The 17,166-nt window shown below is 44.7% G+C and overlaps 1 protein-coding gene across 1 annotated transcript in view; it reads left to right on the top strand.

Annotated features, from left to right (window-relative positions):
• Positions 1-17,166, top strand: part of SLC38A6 (solute carrier family 38 member 6) — a 110,557-nt gene that overhangs the window by 75,887 nt on the left and 17,504 nt on the right. Inside the window, exons 9-10 of the mRNA XM_068254424.1 lie at positions 13,459-13,524; positions 15,322-15,372. Of these exons, the coding sequence (XP_068110525.1) occupies positions 13,459-13,524; positions 15,322-15,372 (117 nt within the window). The remainder of the gene's footprint in view (positions 1-13,458; positions 13,525-15,321; positions 15,373-17,166) is intronic.

The following is a 17,166-nucleotide window of genomic DNA, read 5'->3' as shown; positions in this document are numbered from 1 at the left end:
CACTCTGAACACACCATCCCCACTGTCAAATATGGTGGTGGCAGCATCATGCTCTGGGGGTGCTTCTCTTCAGCAGGGACAGGGAAGCTGGTCAGTTGATGGGAAGGTGGATGGAGCCAAATACAGGGCAATCTTGGAAGAAAACCTCTTGGAGTCTGCAAAAGACTTGAAACTGGGGCGGAGGTTCCTCTTCCAGCAGGACAACGACCCTAAACATAAAGCCAGGGCAACAATGGAATGGTTTAAAACAAAACATATCCATGTGTTAGAATGGTCCAGTCAAAGTCCAGATCTAAATCCAATTGAGAATCTGTGGAAAGATCTGAAAACTGCTGTTCACAAATGCTGTCCATCTAATCTGACTGAGCTGGAGCTGTTTTGCAAGGAAGAATGGGGAAGGATTATATATATATATATATATATATATATATATATATATATATATATATATATATATATATATATATATATATCCCTTTTTTTTTTCTTTTACCATGCCGCTTTTGCCGCGATTCTCATTCTCAAGTGAATGAGAATGCGTTTCTCAAAACGCAGTGCAAAACTCAAACGCAGCCAGTGGAGCTATATCGAAGCACAATTAAGTTGTTTATATTATTCATCTCAACACCCTTAAAGAGGAGCTGTCAGTCGTACGATCTCAGAAAAAAACACACATATATATATGTATGTATGTATGTGTGTGTAGTTTTAGTTTTTTGATTTTAGTGATTTTTCTACAGTAAAAAAAAGAGAAAATCCTTCTTAACATTTCCCATCTTAACTGTGGCTATTTTGAAGGCAATCCTGATGTCATTTCCTCCCTGACTCTTCTCTGCTTGATTTGCCCGCCCTCCACTATAGAAAGTGCATTGTCTCAGCATGAGAAATATTGGCCAATTAGAGAGGAACAGAGGTGTGGGAGGGGAAAACAGGAGGAAAAGAGACTTCAGCCAATCAGGCTGCATTAGTTGAGGCTGAGGGGAAGTAGAGAAGCAAAAAAGGACAACCCAGCATGCCCTGCAACTTCCTTTTTGTGTACCAAATTTTGTGTGTACCAAATAAGAGTCAGGTAAACTGGGGAATGATCAATTATCAACAAGAAAAGTAATAGAGATTTTAACTTTTGGATTGCCTGGTTAGCATCCTTATTACTTGTTACACTTTATTACACTACTACACTTATTACACTTTAAAGTAAACCAGAGCTGAGTTAATATGAAGAATCAATACTTAAGCGGGGATTCCTCTCGCCCCATAAGCACGTCCGAGCCCCTCACTGCCCTTCCACGGTCTGCCATTCACCAGCCCCAGTAACAGGCTCAGTTGCGTCAGTCTGGGTTTTCTGTGCATGCGCAGGCGTACACCCACGTCACCGGGAGCGCACTGCGCACTATGCTCCCGATGACAGTGTGGACACACGCATGTGCAGAAGACTCCGACCCTTTGGGGGTTGGTGATAATTTGGAGGCGTCCAGTGGGACCCGGGCGAAGCCGGAGCTGCGGCGAGGACACACGTGACCTCTATGGGCTGGAAGACGTCCCAGGTAAGTAAAGATAGATTTTATTACTCGCCTCCGATATCCTTTAACGATACAATTTCCTGAACGATCATCCGTCTCATCCAATCGCTGCAATTGATTGGGAACGATTGTTCTGGCCCTCCAGAGGGGAAAATAAGTACTCCGCTAAGACTAAAATAATTGTTCCAAAATTCGGATCAGCAAACGATCGTGAGAACGATCACCAATTGGCGCCATTAATGGTACCCGATCCCATTGATCATACAGTCAGTCAATCGTTTGGGACATTGTGCCGTTCATGGGCACCTTTAAGTATTAATAACACTGTAGAGGTTTTTTTTTAATATTCTAGAAATAAATCACAAGACCGGTAAGGATGGTCAATAAGATGTTAATAATTCTATTTTACAATCATCTTTTTATTAAGAGTAAAAAAGATAACCCACGGAAGCAGAGAGCACATTAGACAATAAAATAGACCAGTGATGGCTAACCTTGGCACTCCAGCTGTGACAAAACTACAAATCCCATCATGCCTCTGCCTCCCCAAGTTATGCTTAGAGCTGTCAGAGTATTGCAATGCCTCATGGGACTTGTAGTTCCACCACAGCTGGAGTGCCAAAGTTAGCCATCACTGTAGTAGAATCATAACAGAGAACTGGGTGAGTAGACTCCTATGTAATGGAATGGAAAATAATTCAGGGGATACAGTACATAACTTAATAATGTAAGTTAAAGAGACACTGAAGCAAAATAAAAATGATGATATAATGAATTAGTTGTGTAGTACGGATAATTACTAGAAGATTAATAGCAAAGAAAATATTCTCATATTTTTAGTTATATAGTGTTTTTTTTTTTTAATAACATTGCATCATACTCTTATGTTTGCAGTTTACACACTACTTGCCATTCTAAGTGTTTTTACAGAGCAGTCTTGTGAACTATTGACCTGTCCCCTGGGGAGAAAAAGAAAATACAGTGATGGACGGTTAAGATAACAAGCTTCAGAAGACCGAGCTCTCTGCGACTTTGAAAGTCGTGGAGCTTAATGGCTCTTTTGCATAGATAACAACTGGAGTTTCTTAACTCTTCCTGTACTGGAAACAATATTAGACTTATGTCTCTGCTCCTAATGTTTTATTTCTTAGCTGTACTACACATACAAATCATTATAGCATAATATTTTTTTCACTTCCGTGTCTCTTTAAAGAAATACCGACCCTGCAGAGTGATTAGGTTTACAAAGCACTGAATGGGTAAGAACACTTCCAAGCAGCACCTGCCTTATAAAAAGCACATAACGTGCATTCAGACCGCAGTATGTAGGAAAAACCTCCCCAGTGGTGGGAGCAATGGTGGATCGTCCCCCCAGGTGGTGGGAGCATTTATGAAGGGGGCCTCTCTGCACTACTCCTGCTCCCATTTGGGGTGTAGTTTGCAGAGCATCGTCCCAGGTGGTGAGAGTGCCTGGGAACTCGCCTGTTTTGCACACCTCTGTGTTCTGTAATAGAGTAAAGGAAACAGTCAATACACAGAATATTTATATTTCGTTTTGCTCCTGGGGGATTCAAAGTGCCAGAGCTGCAGCCGCTGAAGATGCACTGCAAAGGCGACCAGGGTCTTTACGGACACACATCAAATAAGGGCGCCTGGAAGAAAGGGCGCAGGGTATAGCCAAAATATTTGTCTATAACAATATTTGTATTGTTTCTTTATCTGAGATAGAATAATACATATGTTAAAATAACAGTAATAAAATCATAGATATTGTCTATAACCATGAAAACAAAAATATAGTTGTAATAAGCATAGTAAAACATTGGCAAATCTCACCAATATTTTACTACAACTACACCTAGCCCTATTCTTTCACAGAACCCTCCGTGTACCTATGCCTAACCCTTAGACCTCCCCTGGCGGTGCCTAACCCTAAGACCCCTTTGGTGGTGCCTAACCCTAAGACGCCCCCTGGTGGTGCCTAACCCTAAGACGCCCCCTGGTGGTGCCTAACCCTAAGACGCCCCCTGGTGGTGCCTAACCCTAAGACGCCCCCTGGTGGTGCCTAACCTAAAACCCCCTTCCTGAAGCCTAACCTTAAAACCCCTTTCTCCACTCCAAATAACGTTAATACAAAAAGCAATACATTTCTAAGATATTAACCAGTTCAGGACCACAGACTTACATCCCCCTAGTGACCAGGCTATTTTTTACAAACTAGTGCTCTGCACTTTAATTGCACACAAATGAATCCCCCCCCCCTTTTCTGCCCACCTACGGCTTTCTGTCGGTGGGCGTTGATCACTGGTGCCATGTTCGGTTGTGTTTTTTATTGATTTATTTGTATATATTTTTTAATTTTTATAAATTTGTCTATTTTTCTCCCCCCCCCTCCCCCCGCCAGCCAATCACAGTGATCCTCTTTCATAGGCATCAGCCTATGAGAGGGGATCGCGATCCGAGCCTCTCCAGGGGACAGCCGAGTGACACGGCTGTCCCCAGTACAGCACTGCAGTAGATCCCAGCGCTGTACAATGAAAATAGACGACGGTTTCAACGTCTAACAGTCTACTAGCGGCGATCGCTGCTGGTAGACTGATGACGGAGCGGAGCTCCGTCATTGAAGCAGGGATGCGTGCGAATTGGCATGCGCGATCCCCTGTAAAACCCCGCCCCAGGACTTGACGCCTTTTGGCGTTAGGCGGATCTGGGGCTGCCACCTTCCCGACCCCGATCGGCGTTAGGCGGTCGGGAGGGGATTAAAGTTAAAAAATGATCATTTACAATGTTATAATTCTCAAACAAAGTTCAAAATGATGTTTATCGAAACATTAATTGTCAAAACAAAAAATTGGAAGGGCCTGTTGCCTGCTATTTATTGGGCGCCTTAATTTCTTCTTGGCACCCTAATTTCTTTTTGGCAAATAAAGTTAATACAAAAAGCGATACATTTGTGAGATAATGAAGTTCAAAACCATAATTTACAATATTGTAATTCTTAAAACGAATTTGAAAACGATATTTATCGAAACACTAATTGTTTAAACTAAAAATCTTGGTTGGATGGCCCTGGCGCCAGCTATTTTAATTTCTTCTTTGGGTGCCCACTAGCCGATATTTTGCATTAGTGCCTATATGGGCCACCCAAATAGTCCATTAAGCTCCCAAATTTCCTGTTCCCCATTAGGGAGCCTCGTCCAATGACTCCTTACTGTTGTACGTACTCCAACAGTCTTACCACATGCTAATAATTCTGAAGTGATGCAAATTGTATGTAAATTCATGAAGCTTGAAACTGTACGAAGCAAATGCAGGAGTTGTTTACAAACTGCATAACATTTGCATCAACCTGTATAATATCTAGCCCTAATGCTAGATAAATGCTAGCCCTAATGATCAGTAAGCAAAACATGCAGATAAGTTCATTGGCTTCCCCCTAATTGGCCCTAGATTATGATGGATGTCGTAGGGATTAGATTGTGAGCTCCTCTGAGGACAGTCAGTGAGAAGACTATATACTCTGTACAGCGCTGCAGAAAACCTCCCATTTTTTTGAGAGAAGAAAGAGGGACACTTAAGCCACACCCCTTATTACGCCCCCGCAACAACCCTAGTTATGCATACCATAAAGATTTCATAAGAAAAATGTGATGTTTGATCATTCATACCACACTGGTCCTTCCTGTCCTGGTTCATTTTCCTTCATATTAACATCTGAAAATAAGAAATACAGTGTATACATTTAAAGGATGGGAATAAAGTTTAGCAAAAATGAAACATTTTTCAGTAGAAAAACACATATATTTCACAGATCTGTACATCAGTCCTGAAAGAGGGATTCGGTTCCCAACGAGGGCCTGTCCCTCCCAAAGAGGGACAGTTGGGAGCTAAATAATAATAATAATAATACAAGCAAAATCCAGGTATTTTAAGCATCAGACTCCCTTTGGAAGGTAGCAGCAGGACACATTCAGCCGGCTGTAAAAGGGGAAAAACAAATAACCTTTATTTGATGAATTGGGGTCACATAGCTGCTGCCCCCTCCCCAGCTGCTGCTTGTATATCACTGGTCTGACCTTTTCACTGTCTTGGCGGGGCAGAGTTGCCTATGTGATATATGCATTTTATACACTGTGTAGTGTGTGTATTGCAGTGATTACTATGGGCTTGGGTGACATAAAGAATACACTGGGGCATTTTATAAAATGCTCAGACTCAGGTAAAGCTGAGAGGTGCTGTGTGTCCTTAGAGGATGTCACCCGTCTCTCCAGTCCTCAGGGATTGAGGGAAAGGATCTCTGCAGAATGACTGGCAGATGAGATAAGTGGCTGTGTCATGTCAAGGTGATCTGGTGACAAAATCACAGCACAGATACACAGGCAGCCCATACGCTGATGGCAGCAACTCCATGCTACGAGTGACACAGCTGCCTATAGGGGGCGTGTTTGCTGCCTGGAAGACCAGGAATAAAAAGTATGATGAAGTTTTGGATAGTGTTGTACGGAGTGAAATCTTTTAGATGTTACCGTTATGTCAAGATGGTGATGATGCGTCAATTTTAGAGAAACACTGAAGTGGCCGAAAATACAGCTTTTTATAGCAAAAAGCTGTTCAACATTATTGCCCTAACTAAAACGCAGCATCCCCGCGGCTGAAATTAACTAAATCCCCCCAAACTCCCCTTGCAAAATCTGCAACTTTTTTGGTCGTGGATTTTGCTGCCCTATGCGCTTCTGTGAGAGGCAGAGCTTTCAGCTGAAGCTCTGCCTCCTACATGCGTCTATCAGCGCGTATCTCAGCCTCTCCCCCAGCCCCTCTCAGTGAAGGAAGACTGAGAGGGGCGGGTGGAGGCGGAGATACGTGCTGATAGACGTGTGTAGAGGCAGAGCTGCAGCTGAAAGCTCTGCCTCTCCCGGAAGCGCTCCCCACAGTGTGCCCCAGGAGGTTGGGGGGATTTAGTTAGATTTCAGCCGCGGGGATGCAGCGTTTTAGTTAGGGCAATAATGCCGAACAGGTTTTTGCAATAAAAAGCTGAATTTTCGGAGACTTCAGAGCCTCTTTAAAGGACAACTGTAGTGAGAGTGATTTGGAAGCTGCCATTTTTATTTCCTTTTAAGCAATAGCAGTTGCCTGGCTGTCCTGCTAATCTTCTGCCTCTAATAATTTTAACCATAGACCCTGAGCAAGCATGCTGCAGATCAGGCGTTTCTGACATTATTGTGAGATCTGTTAAGATAAGCTGCATGCTTGTTCCAGGTGTGATTCAGACACTACTGTAGCCAAATAGATCAGCAGGGCTGCCAGGCAACTTCAGTTGTTCTTTTAATAGTTTAGTAATCAGAGTTCTCAAATAAGAATCTTGCAGCTAAAAATTCTGTCTTGAAATTTTGATCATATGACCAGAAAAGCTGACTACATACAGTCAATTATATTCTTTTTGCACCAGCAGGGGCACTGTAGCTCCACCCCCCATTGCACACATGTCAGCGTAATATCGATAAAGTCTGGACACTTTGTCTGACATTTTGATCCCCATCAGCACTAAATGATATAAAATACACGGTGGAATGGGGGAGCGGGGGCGGTGTCAATCAAAGTGTCGGGCCTAAAGGTGCTGACTCCTCTAGCAGCAACCATATTTCCTTGTGTCAGACTATGTCCGACATTGGGCCAATACTGGAAAATACCAACGTTGGATATAGTCTGATGTAAGATTGGAAAGGTTTAGAAAATGCTATCAACATACAGCACTACACAGGCCCTTTTTTTTTTGATTTAGGCCTGATTTAGGCCTAGTGCACACCATAAATCGCTAGCGTAATCGCAAATGCTTAGTGTTTTTTTAAGTGATTTTAATAAGCGATTTCAGGTATGTGCCTAGTGATTTTCTATTTATGCCTAGCGATTTTGGAGTGTTTTGGTTTAGCGATTTTATATTTGTTGTACACTTTGCCCTGGAAGTGAACAGCTTTTGCAAAAAAAAAAAGCGCTAGGAAAATCACTCTATTAGTGCTTTTTAGAACGATTACTTTACATTAAAGGCCTTTTCACACCGGGGTGGTGAATTATTTTTACTGAACCCCATTGGCGGGCAATGAAAGTCTATGGAGGTTTTCATGCTTCTACGGTGCAACGCGATGGAAGTGACTATGGTGATGTGTCGACTTGCGGCGATCTGGGTCGGCCTGGAAGTCATGTTAGTTTATGGCGACACGCGGATTTTGAAAAAAATACAGACGGTGTGCATATTTGAACAATACGCTCAGGGTCGGACTGGGACACTGGGGGCCCACCAAAGAAATTTCAACCTGGGACCCACACATCTCATGATCACGGTGAAAAAGGGGCGTGACCATGCACCTGAAGGTGGGCGTGGTCATGATGTATTATGGGCAGGGCCAAATGTACATGATCTTAGCATCATTGTAATTCAGAGGCACTGCTGCCCAGCAAAACTTTGCATAGAGTCCCCTCCTTCGGTATAAAGTAATGTCCTAGTTACCATACATATGACATTGATTAGACTGTGAGCTACTCTGAGGACAGTCAGTGACATGACTATGTACTCTGTACAGTGCTGCAGAAGATGTCAGTGCTATATAAATACATGATAATAATAATAATATGGTAGGATAGCTACGCCACTGCTCTCAGCATGAGTGATTACAGCACTGAGAGGAGAATTTTTGTGCTGCAGGCAGCGATTGGAGATCTGTCAGACGAAGACCTGGAGGGGGGGCCCACCGAGGGAAAAAACTGTACTACTGTGGCCCTGTCCGACCCTGAATACGCTTCCGCATGCCTGAAGTAGGAAGTGACTGCAAGCGCGTTGCGTGCATCACTTCCTGCTTGACCAGTGGCCAGACAGGGAACACTACACAATAAAGTGGTGTTCCCTCAAGGCCTGTTTTTGGCGATGTGGTGTGTTGGGCCTTAGGCGCAATCACCTCCAAAATGCTGCAGAACCTGCGTTAGGTGTGATTAATCCCATCCAAAAACATTAGCCAAGTGCTTTTCAAAGCGCTAGCATTTTTAAAGGGAGTCTGAAGCGATTTTTGAAATAAAAAAACGGATACTCACCTAAGGAGAGGGAAGGCTCTGCGTCCTATAGAAACTTGCCGGTTTCCTCCCTGTCCCCGCATTCCTTCACAGGCTCCCCTGTTAGCAGTCCACGACCGTTCACTCAGGCTTCCGAAGGCGGGCTGCTCTGGCTGCGCACGCACGAGCACCCTCTCTCGTGCACTCATGCGTGCGCAGTACAGAGCCACTGGTCTTAGGGAGCCTGAGTGCTTCCGAAGTCTCCCGCGGCGGGAGATTCAAACGGAGGAGCCGAGGGGTACGAGGAAACTGGGAGGAGAACGGGAAGTCTCTATAGGACCCAGAGCCTTCCCTGGCGCGCAGCGCCGCAAAATTTGGTGTCTGCAGCGCGTGCGAAAAATGGGCGTGGTCATGACATTCTATGGGCGGAGCTAATGTAATGATGCAACAGCGAGGCATAAGAAAGCAGTGTTTACGCCGTGATGTGGTCAAACGTGGATTTACATCGTAGGTGTGCAGAAACTGTGTGATGCTATTTAATAGTATGCCATAACCCCAAAGCAGCAAACACAGCCAACTATGACCATTAAATAATAAATGCAGCAACAGTTACCCCAGACACCACAAAATAAATGCAATGGGCAACATTTCAGCACAAAATAAACGCATTGCGGGCAACATTTCAGCACAAAATAAACGCATTGCAGGCAACATGTCAGTACAAAATAAACGCAATGGGGGCAAACATGTCAGTACAAAATAAACGCAATGGGGGCAAACATGTCAGTACAAAATAAACGCACTGCGGGCAAACATGTCCGTACAAAATAAACGCACGGCGGGCAACATGTCAATACAAAATGAACGCACGGCGGGCAAACATGTCAGTACAAGCTAAACGCACTGCGGGCAAACATGTCAGTACAAGATAAACGCACTGCGGGCAAACATGTCAGTACAAGATAAACGCACTGCGGGCAAACATGTCAGTACAAGATAAACGCACTGCGGGCAAACATGTCAGTACAAGATAAACGCACTGCGGGCAAACATGTCAGTACAAGATAAACGCATTGCGGGCAAACATGTCAGTACAAGATAAACGCACTGCGGGCAAACATGTCAGTACAAAATGAACACAATGTGGGCAAACACTTCACCTGCAAGAAAAAGCATTTACTCACCTGGCAGAAGACGTCCCCTCACGCAGCCGGCCTCTGGTGACTCAGGTGCAGCTCCCCCTGGCCTGGACGATCTTCAATCTCCCGCTCAGCCTCTCACAGGCAGAGCAGGGCTACGGCAAGATGGCGTCCGGAGGCGGAGCCCTGTACTGGAGACAAATAATCTTCAATACAGGGCTCCGCCTCCGGACGCCATCTAGCCCTGCTCTGCCTGTGCTTGCCGGAGGAGGACAATGCAGGCTGGAGCGGGGCTGCGGGGAATGAACTAGCGCAGCGTCTAGTAGACGCTGCGGCTAGTTCATTGTACGGTGGCCCGAGGCCGGGACGTCCCGCTGCTAAAAGCGGGACGTTTCCCGGGACCTCATGCAGCCTGGGACAGCGCCCCCCGAAGGCGGGACGCGTCCCGGATAAAGCGAGACGTATGGTCACCGTATTTAAAGAGACTCCGTAACAAAAATTGCATCCTGTTTTTTAGCATCCTACAAGTTCCAAAAGCTATTCTAATCTGTTCTGGCTTACTGCAGCACTTTCTGCTATCACCATCTCTGTAATAAATCAACTTATCTCTCTCTTGTCAGACTTGTCAGGCCTGTGTCTGGAAGGCTGCCAAGTTCTTCAGTGTTGTGGTTCTGTGATGCATCTCCCCCATCCAGGCCCCTCTCTGCACACTGCCTGTGTATTATTTAGATTAGAGCAGCTTCTCTCTTCTCTCTTATCTTTTACAAGCTGGATAAATCCTCCTCTGAGCTGGCTGGGCTTTCACATACAGAGGAATTACATACAGGCAGAGCTGTCTGCACTCTGCAGGAAGAATCAGCCTGAGGGCCCTTTTCCACTTCGCGATCGCGATTCCAATCGCGATCACAATCGCGTTTCAATTTCCACCATGCGATTGCGGTTGCGATTGAGCTACTATACTCATTATAGTCCAGCTCAATCGCATACAAAACGCGTCAGGACGACGATTGCGCTTTGACCAAAATCGCATCGCAATCGGATCGCACTAATGGAAATTGCTGCTGCAGTTTCCATTAGTTTAATGTACCTTGCGATTTGCGATCAGAAGCAAATCGCAGGCTAGTGGAAAAAGGCCCTGACACTTCAGTGGAAGATAGCTGCAGGGGGAAAGAAACACACAAATGATCTCTTGAGATTCAAAAGGAAGGGTGTATACAGCCTGCTTGTGTATGGATGTATTTTCTATGTGTGGACATACTGTACATCAATCTACTTCCTGTTTTGGTGGCCATTTTGTTTGTTTATAAACAAACTTTTTAAAACTGTTTTTAACCACTTTTAATGCGGCGAGGAGCGGCAAAATTGTGACAGAGGGTAATAGGAGATGTCCCCTAATGCACTGGTATGTTTACTTTTGTGCGATTTTAACAATACAGATTCTCTTTAAAGGTGCTCTTGGTGTGCACCAGCCCTTAAAGTCATTAAAATTATCTTTTTCGTAATTTAGCAATTGGCACCAAGCTTGTTACTCCATCTTACAGTTACCAGTAAGAACACTGTGGAACAGCTGTACTTTATAGGCAAGTTAAGCTCAGAGGTATTTTGCATACATCCTTGCAATTTATTGAGCTGAGCTGAAGAGACTGGCCATCAAAAGTGGAATTTCACTTAAAAACAAGCCTATAGTGCAGCGATTGCTAACCTTGGCAATACAGCTGATACAAAACTACAAATCCCATCATGCCTCTGCCTCCCCGAGTTATGCTTAGAGCTGTCAGAGTATTGCAATGCCTCATGGGACTTGTAGTTCCACCACAACTGGAGTGCCAAGGTTAGTCATCACTGCTATAGTGTGTCATAGTGTACCTATGTGGGAGTTGAGGATGGCCCTGCCAAGAAGAACTCTCAGAGAAGCATGTGATCAGTTTTATAAGCTGATAGATTTGTAAGGTTCTGGTTTGCTGGTCATGATCATGTGTTAAACCAGGAAGTCATCACAGCAAATCAGAACCTTACAAATCTAGCAGCTGATCAAACTGATCCCATGCTTCTCTGTGAGTTCTCCAAGGAAGGGCCATCCCTAGTGGTAGTACATCCACACACATTACTGACTTACTACCTTACCAGGACTGGCTGCTGACAGTCTGACAGGGGAATTGGTTTTTGCATGTTGAGAAATAATGTTGTCCATTAAAGCAAGTCTAAATAGAGGATGCATGACAATAAAGTGGTAGCAAGGCTTTTGTAGACCTGATGATGTCCACTGTTTATTTAATAATAATAATAATGCTAACATTTGTATGGCGCTTTTCTCCTGTTGGACTCAAAGCACCAGAGCGTCAGCCACTGAGGGCACACTCAAGAGGCCACCCTGCATTGTTACTGAGTCTTGCCCAATGACTCCTTGCTGAATAGGTGCTGGTGCACAGAACAGGAAGTGCTAAGATTTGAACCCTGGTCTTCTGGGTCAGGGCAGGTGCCCTTAACTGTACACTATCCAGCCACTCCAGCAACGACTGTTTCAGAGATCTGACCTCGCCCCCATGCAACACCTCATCCAACATCAAACATGTCTGCATGTTACTGTAACACCCGTTGAATGTTGACCACTCCCTTTGATGTTATTTCCTAGCCTCTGTGCCAATACGCTTCCTATTCGTCTGGCCCACTACAGGGCCAATTAAATACCAGCAACATTTAAAGAGAACCCGAGGTGGGTTTGAAGAATATTATCTGCATACAGAGGCTGGATCTGCCTATACAGCCCAGCCTCTGTTGCTATCCCAAACCCCCCTAAGGTCCCCCTGCACTCTGCAATCCCTCATAAATCACAGCCACGCTGCTGACAAACAGCTTGTCAGAGCTGGCTGTGTTTATCTCTATAGTGTCAGTCTGCTGCTCTCCCCGCCTCTTGCAGAACTCCAGTCCCCGCCTGCATCCCTTCCCTCCCTGCTGATTGGAGGGAAGGGACGGGGGCAGGGACCGGAGCTATGCAGGAGGCGGGGGAGCAGCTGAGACTGACACTGCAGATGTAAACACAGCCTCACAGCACAGCTGTGATTTATGAGGGATTGCAGAGTGCAGGGGGACCTTAGTGGGGTTTGGGATAGCAACAGAGGCTGGGCTGTATAGGCAGATCCAGCCTCTGTATGCAGATAACATTCTTTAAACACACCTCGGGTTCTCTTTAAGCTTTGTTCACATCTAAAATCGAAATCGATGACGGCAGCAATATTTGATTTTTTGAGTCTTTTTTTTTTTATTTTTCCTACCGGCGATCCACTGCGTGGTACGATTTTGTGCAAAACGCTTTTGTAAGGGCTTTTGCAGAGCGACTCAGTTTTTTCACTTCCTGACTTTAGCCAGGAAGTGAACTTTTTGACCCGAAAAATAATACAATGTATTTATTTTTTAAAACGCAATTGCCAGATAAAAAAACAATTGGTAAGCTTTTTGCGTTTTTCCTATACCTTCCATTGTAGCAAAATCGCCCCGAAAATGGTACATGCAGTGCTTTTGTGAACGGGAAGCAGATGAAGCACGCTGATATGAACTATCCCATAAGGATTCATTGCGCAAGGTATTTTAGGGCGGTTTTCAAAGTCGCCGGCGCTCAAAAACAGCGCAAAATGCCCTAGGAGTGAACAAGCCCTAAGAGACGAATGAGCTGAAGGCATAATTTCTTAGTTCGTCTTCACTTTCAACTTGTCTGCATTGTATGCTTCTCAAATGTAACTGAACTTCTTTGCATTTGTTTTCAGGTTGTGATAAAGAAATGGTCGGTTCCTTGCCCCCTTCCGCTGAATCAGACCATGATGTACATGGAGGTAATGGCACTGCTAGGCCTTGTCATAATATACAGAAATCCTCTTCTTAGGAGCCAGGGGGAACTCTGATTTGGTTCATACACTGCAAAGAATGAGGGCCAGTTAATGTGGATCATCTATTAGTCACCCTGTTTTTGCTATTGGCAAGGCTAATCTGGGCTCAAGTAAGTTTTCCAAGTGGGATCGTAATCCTGCTAGCCTATTAACAGGCTACAAACCTCTGCTGTTGTGCATAGGTCATGTATGATGCTTACTACAGGAGGACCAGGGAAGTATGTGACTTCTCTTTCATATTCCCGTTCTCATGTGCACCCACTCCCTTGAGCAGCAGCCGCACAAGGCCTAGGCCTTTGTGGCCTTTACAGAAGGCCGCCTTTGACTATAGGCAGAGGCGCTTCACTTGCGTTCACAACTTGAAAGTTGCTCCTTGTATATTTCTGCCTGAGGATGCGGGCTTGAGACCCATGAAACGCGTTGCAAACTGTTTTTGGAGTAAGAATAAATACCGTTTTTCGTGTTTTTTGTTTTGGAGGTAAGTCCACCCTTGGCCCTTATTTTATACCTTTTTAACTTCATACTTTTATTCTGTTGGCGCCTCTGTATTGTATTGTCTATTTGACTAAAGCACGTACATTAATCGGTTGTTCAATTTAAAAAACAACAAGCACATATGCTGTATCTCAATGATAAGTAAGTCTCGGCTATGATCACCGATACTATATCCAACACCAGGAGAGAAATGTCTGCCCCCCCCCCCCCCCATGGTGTGCACACACAGTCCCAAGGATCAGTTTTAGTTTAATGAAACCTGTACTGAAAAAAAGTTCCCCTGGGGGGGTACTCACCTTAGTAGGGGAAGCCTCTGGACCCTATCGAGGCTTCCCCCATTCTCCTGTGTCCCACGGCGGTCTCGCTGCAGCCCACGGAACAAATCCGACAGCCTGTGCAATATTTACCTTTTCGGGCTCCAGCGGGGGCGCTGTTGCGGCTCTTCTTACGGAGATAGGCGAAAATAGCTGATCTCCGTCAGGTCTGCTCTACTGCGCAGGTGCAGGAGACTTGCGCCTGCGCAGTAGAGCGGCCCGACGGAGATCGGCTATTTTCGCCTATCTCCGTGGGAAGAGCGGATACTGCGCCTGCGCTGGAGCCAAAACGTAAATATTTACATCGCCGCTGCTCCGGAAGCATTTTCTCCGCCGCCGTGGGACCAAGGAGGATGGGGGAAGCCTCAATAGGATCCGGAGGCTTCCCCCAAACGAGGTGAGTACCTCCCAGGGGACGTTTTTTTTCATTACAGATTTTCCTTTTAAGCAATATTAGTTGCCTGGCTATTCTGCTGATCCTCTGCCGCTAATACTTTTAGCCATAAACCCTGAACAAGCATGCAGCAGATCAGGTGTTTCTGACATTTTTGTCAGATCTGACAAGATTAGCTGCATGCTTGTTTCTGGTGTTATTCAGACACTGCTGAGCTAAATGGATCAGCAGAGCAGCCAGGCAAATGGTATTGTTTAAAAGGAAATAAATATGGCAGCCTCCATGTACCTCTTGCCTCAGTTGTCCTTTAAAGTAATCCCTCTGTATCCCAGTTCACCATTCCCAAAACAAATTGCTATTTTAATTGCGAACAAAAAGCATAAAATTGCACTTAAAATCAATAAAAATATGCACTATCCATGACTCTTATGCAGAATTATTTGTAGATAAAACACTTCTTTTTGCAATCAGATTTGTTTACCTTTACATAATTCTATGTAATCTAAAACGGTAACGTTTGTTTTTTTTTTCTCTTCCCAGGTATCAAACAGCTCTGAATGTAAAGCTAAACTTTTTGAATTCTCAAAGGAGGTAAGCCTGTAAAAAAGATTGTTCACACATAATGATTCCATGTCATGTAAAGCGGGGTAAGAAAAAAACATTAGTATAGTGCGGTTGTGAGTCAAGAGAGGTAGGTTAATTCAGTAGTCTTAATTTTTGTCCCAATCCTTCATAACCAATAGTAGAACAAAGAACAAAGAATATAACAATCCTATAATATGTGGAACATTCTCTGAATTAGTGCATAGGAATTTTGGGAAATTGTGTTCTCTGATTTTACTTGTTTACAGTGGGTATTACCTTGAGGTCCTATGATAATGTATGTTCTACTGGGAACCATTTTAACCAGTCTGCCCAGTCTTTAAGATGAGTCTTTTCTTTTAGGTGGATTCTCGCAAACGTGTTCATATACTTGATTGCATTTTATACTTTGTATTACTTGTTCTATAGTGGGGGGATCGGTTTCTCTCCAGTTTCTCGCTATGGCTATTTTTGCTGCTAAAAGAATATGCAGGATTACCATGCGATTTTGTTTTGTAACATTTTCTATTTGCAGTTGAAACAGCAGCGTGTCTATTTTGATAGGTATTAGACATCCTGTGATGTGAAAAATTAGTGAACTAATTTTCGCCCAATATGTATATTTTGATAGGTATTAGACATCTTGAGATGTCATGTAAATTTAAAGCATACTTCACGAGTCACTGAGTCTATATGGTGGCAGAGAAGAGCACATGGGAAGGAGGGCCTTACCAAGCAGGCTTACAATCTAAGGGGTGGGGGAAAATGGCACATATGAGGGGGTGGGGTTGTAAGTCCAAGGTAAAGGGAATGGAGCTGTGAAGATGGCGGGTAGGCAGTGATGAACTGATGGGTCTTTAATGAGGAACTTTAACCAAAGATTGAACTTCATCCCAATCAGTAGCTGATACCCCCGTTCCCATGAGAATAGATCATCAGGGGAGTTTGTATGGCTGATATTGTGGTGAAACCCCTGCCACAGTGTGATGTCATGACCATGGTCCCGACAGTTTTCTGTCTGTGAACCTCTTTGCATTGTGGGAAATAACCGCTTTTTCCAACTGCAAAGCAAGCATTATCTCCCTCTGTGCATAGAACTCTCAGTAACAATACAGATCACCTGGCGGTACTAAAGGTGTCACCACTAGTGATACATTTCAGAAGGTAAATCGAGGAGAGGAAACATTTGGGCAACAACTGACACTGGAAGGAAGTAGTGGAGTTATGTGGACTGTGGGTGGAACGCATCGGCTATAAGTAGTGGTATGGGTAAGTTAGCGCTGCCCGCAGCTAAGAGGGGGGAGGGGGGATAACTTGCCTATGCCGCCGCCTACAGCAGATGCGTTTCACTTTACGGGATGGAATGTAAACTCCACCCCCAAACACCCATCCCCCTCCCGCAGCAATATCTAATTTAAATTTTGATATTGAGTAGCTGCGTACTCCTAGCTACTCATAGTGCACAACACCAGTGTACAGACCTTTCCACCAATTGGTTGCATATAGAGCGCCCAAAATAACAATCCGAACATTTTTATAGCGCTTTTCTCCTGTCGGACTCAAAGCGCTCAAGAGCTGCAGCCACTGGGACGCGCTCAAGAGGCCACCCTGCAGTGTTAGGGAGTTTTGCCCTGAGCTCCTTACTGAATAGGTACTTGACCTAGCCAGGATTCGAACCCTGGTCGCCCATGTCAAAGGCAGAGCCCTTAACCAGTACACTGTCCAGCCAGCAGCCAATCCAACGCTGCTGGTCATGTGGTCCATACAAAATCCACGTGGTTCAGCCACATGTCAACTTGGCCC

This window comes from Hyperolius riggenbachi, chromosome 9, assembly GCF_040937935.1.
Source record: "Hyperolius riggenbachi isolate aHypRig1 chromosome 9, aHypRig1.pri, whole genome shotgun sequence".
Classification (NCBI taxonomy): domain Eukaryota; kingdom Metazoa; phylum Chordata; class Amphibia; order Anura; family Hyperoliidae; genus Hyperolius; species Hyperolius riggenbachi.
The sequence above is the reverse complement of the archived record's forward strand: the minus strand, read 5'-3'. Positions and strand labels throughout refer to the sequence as shown.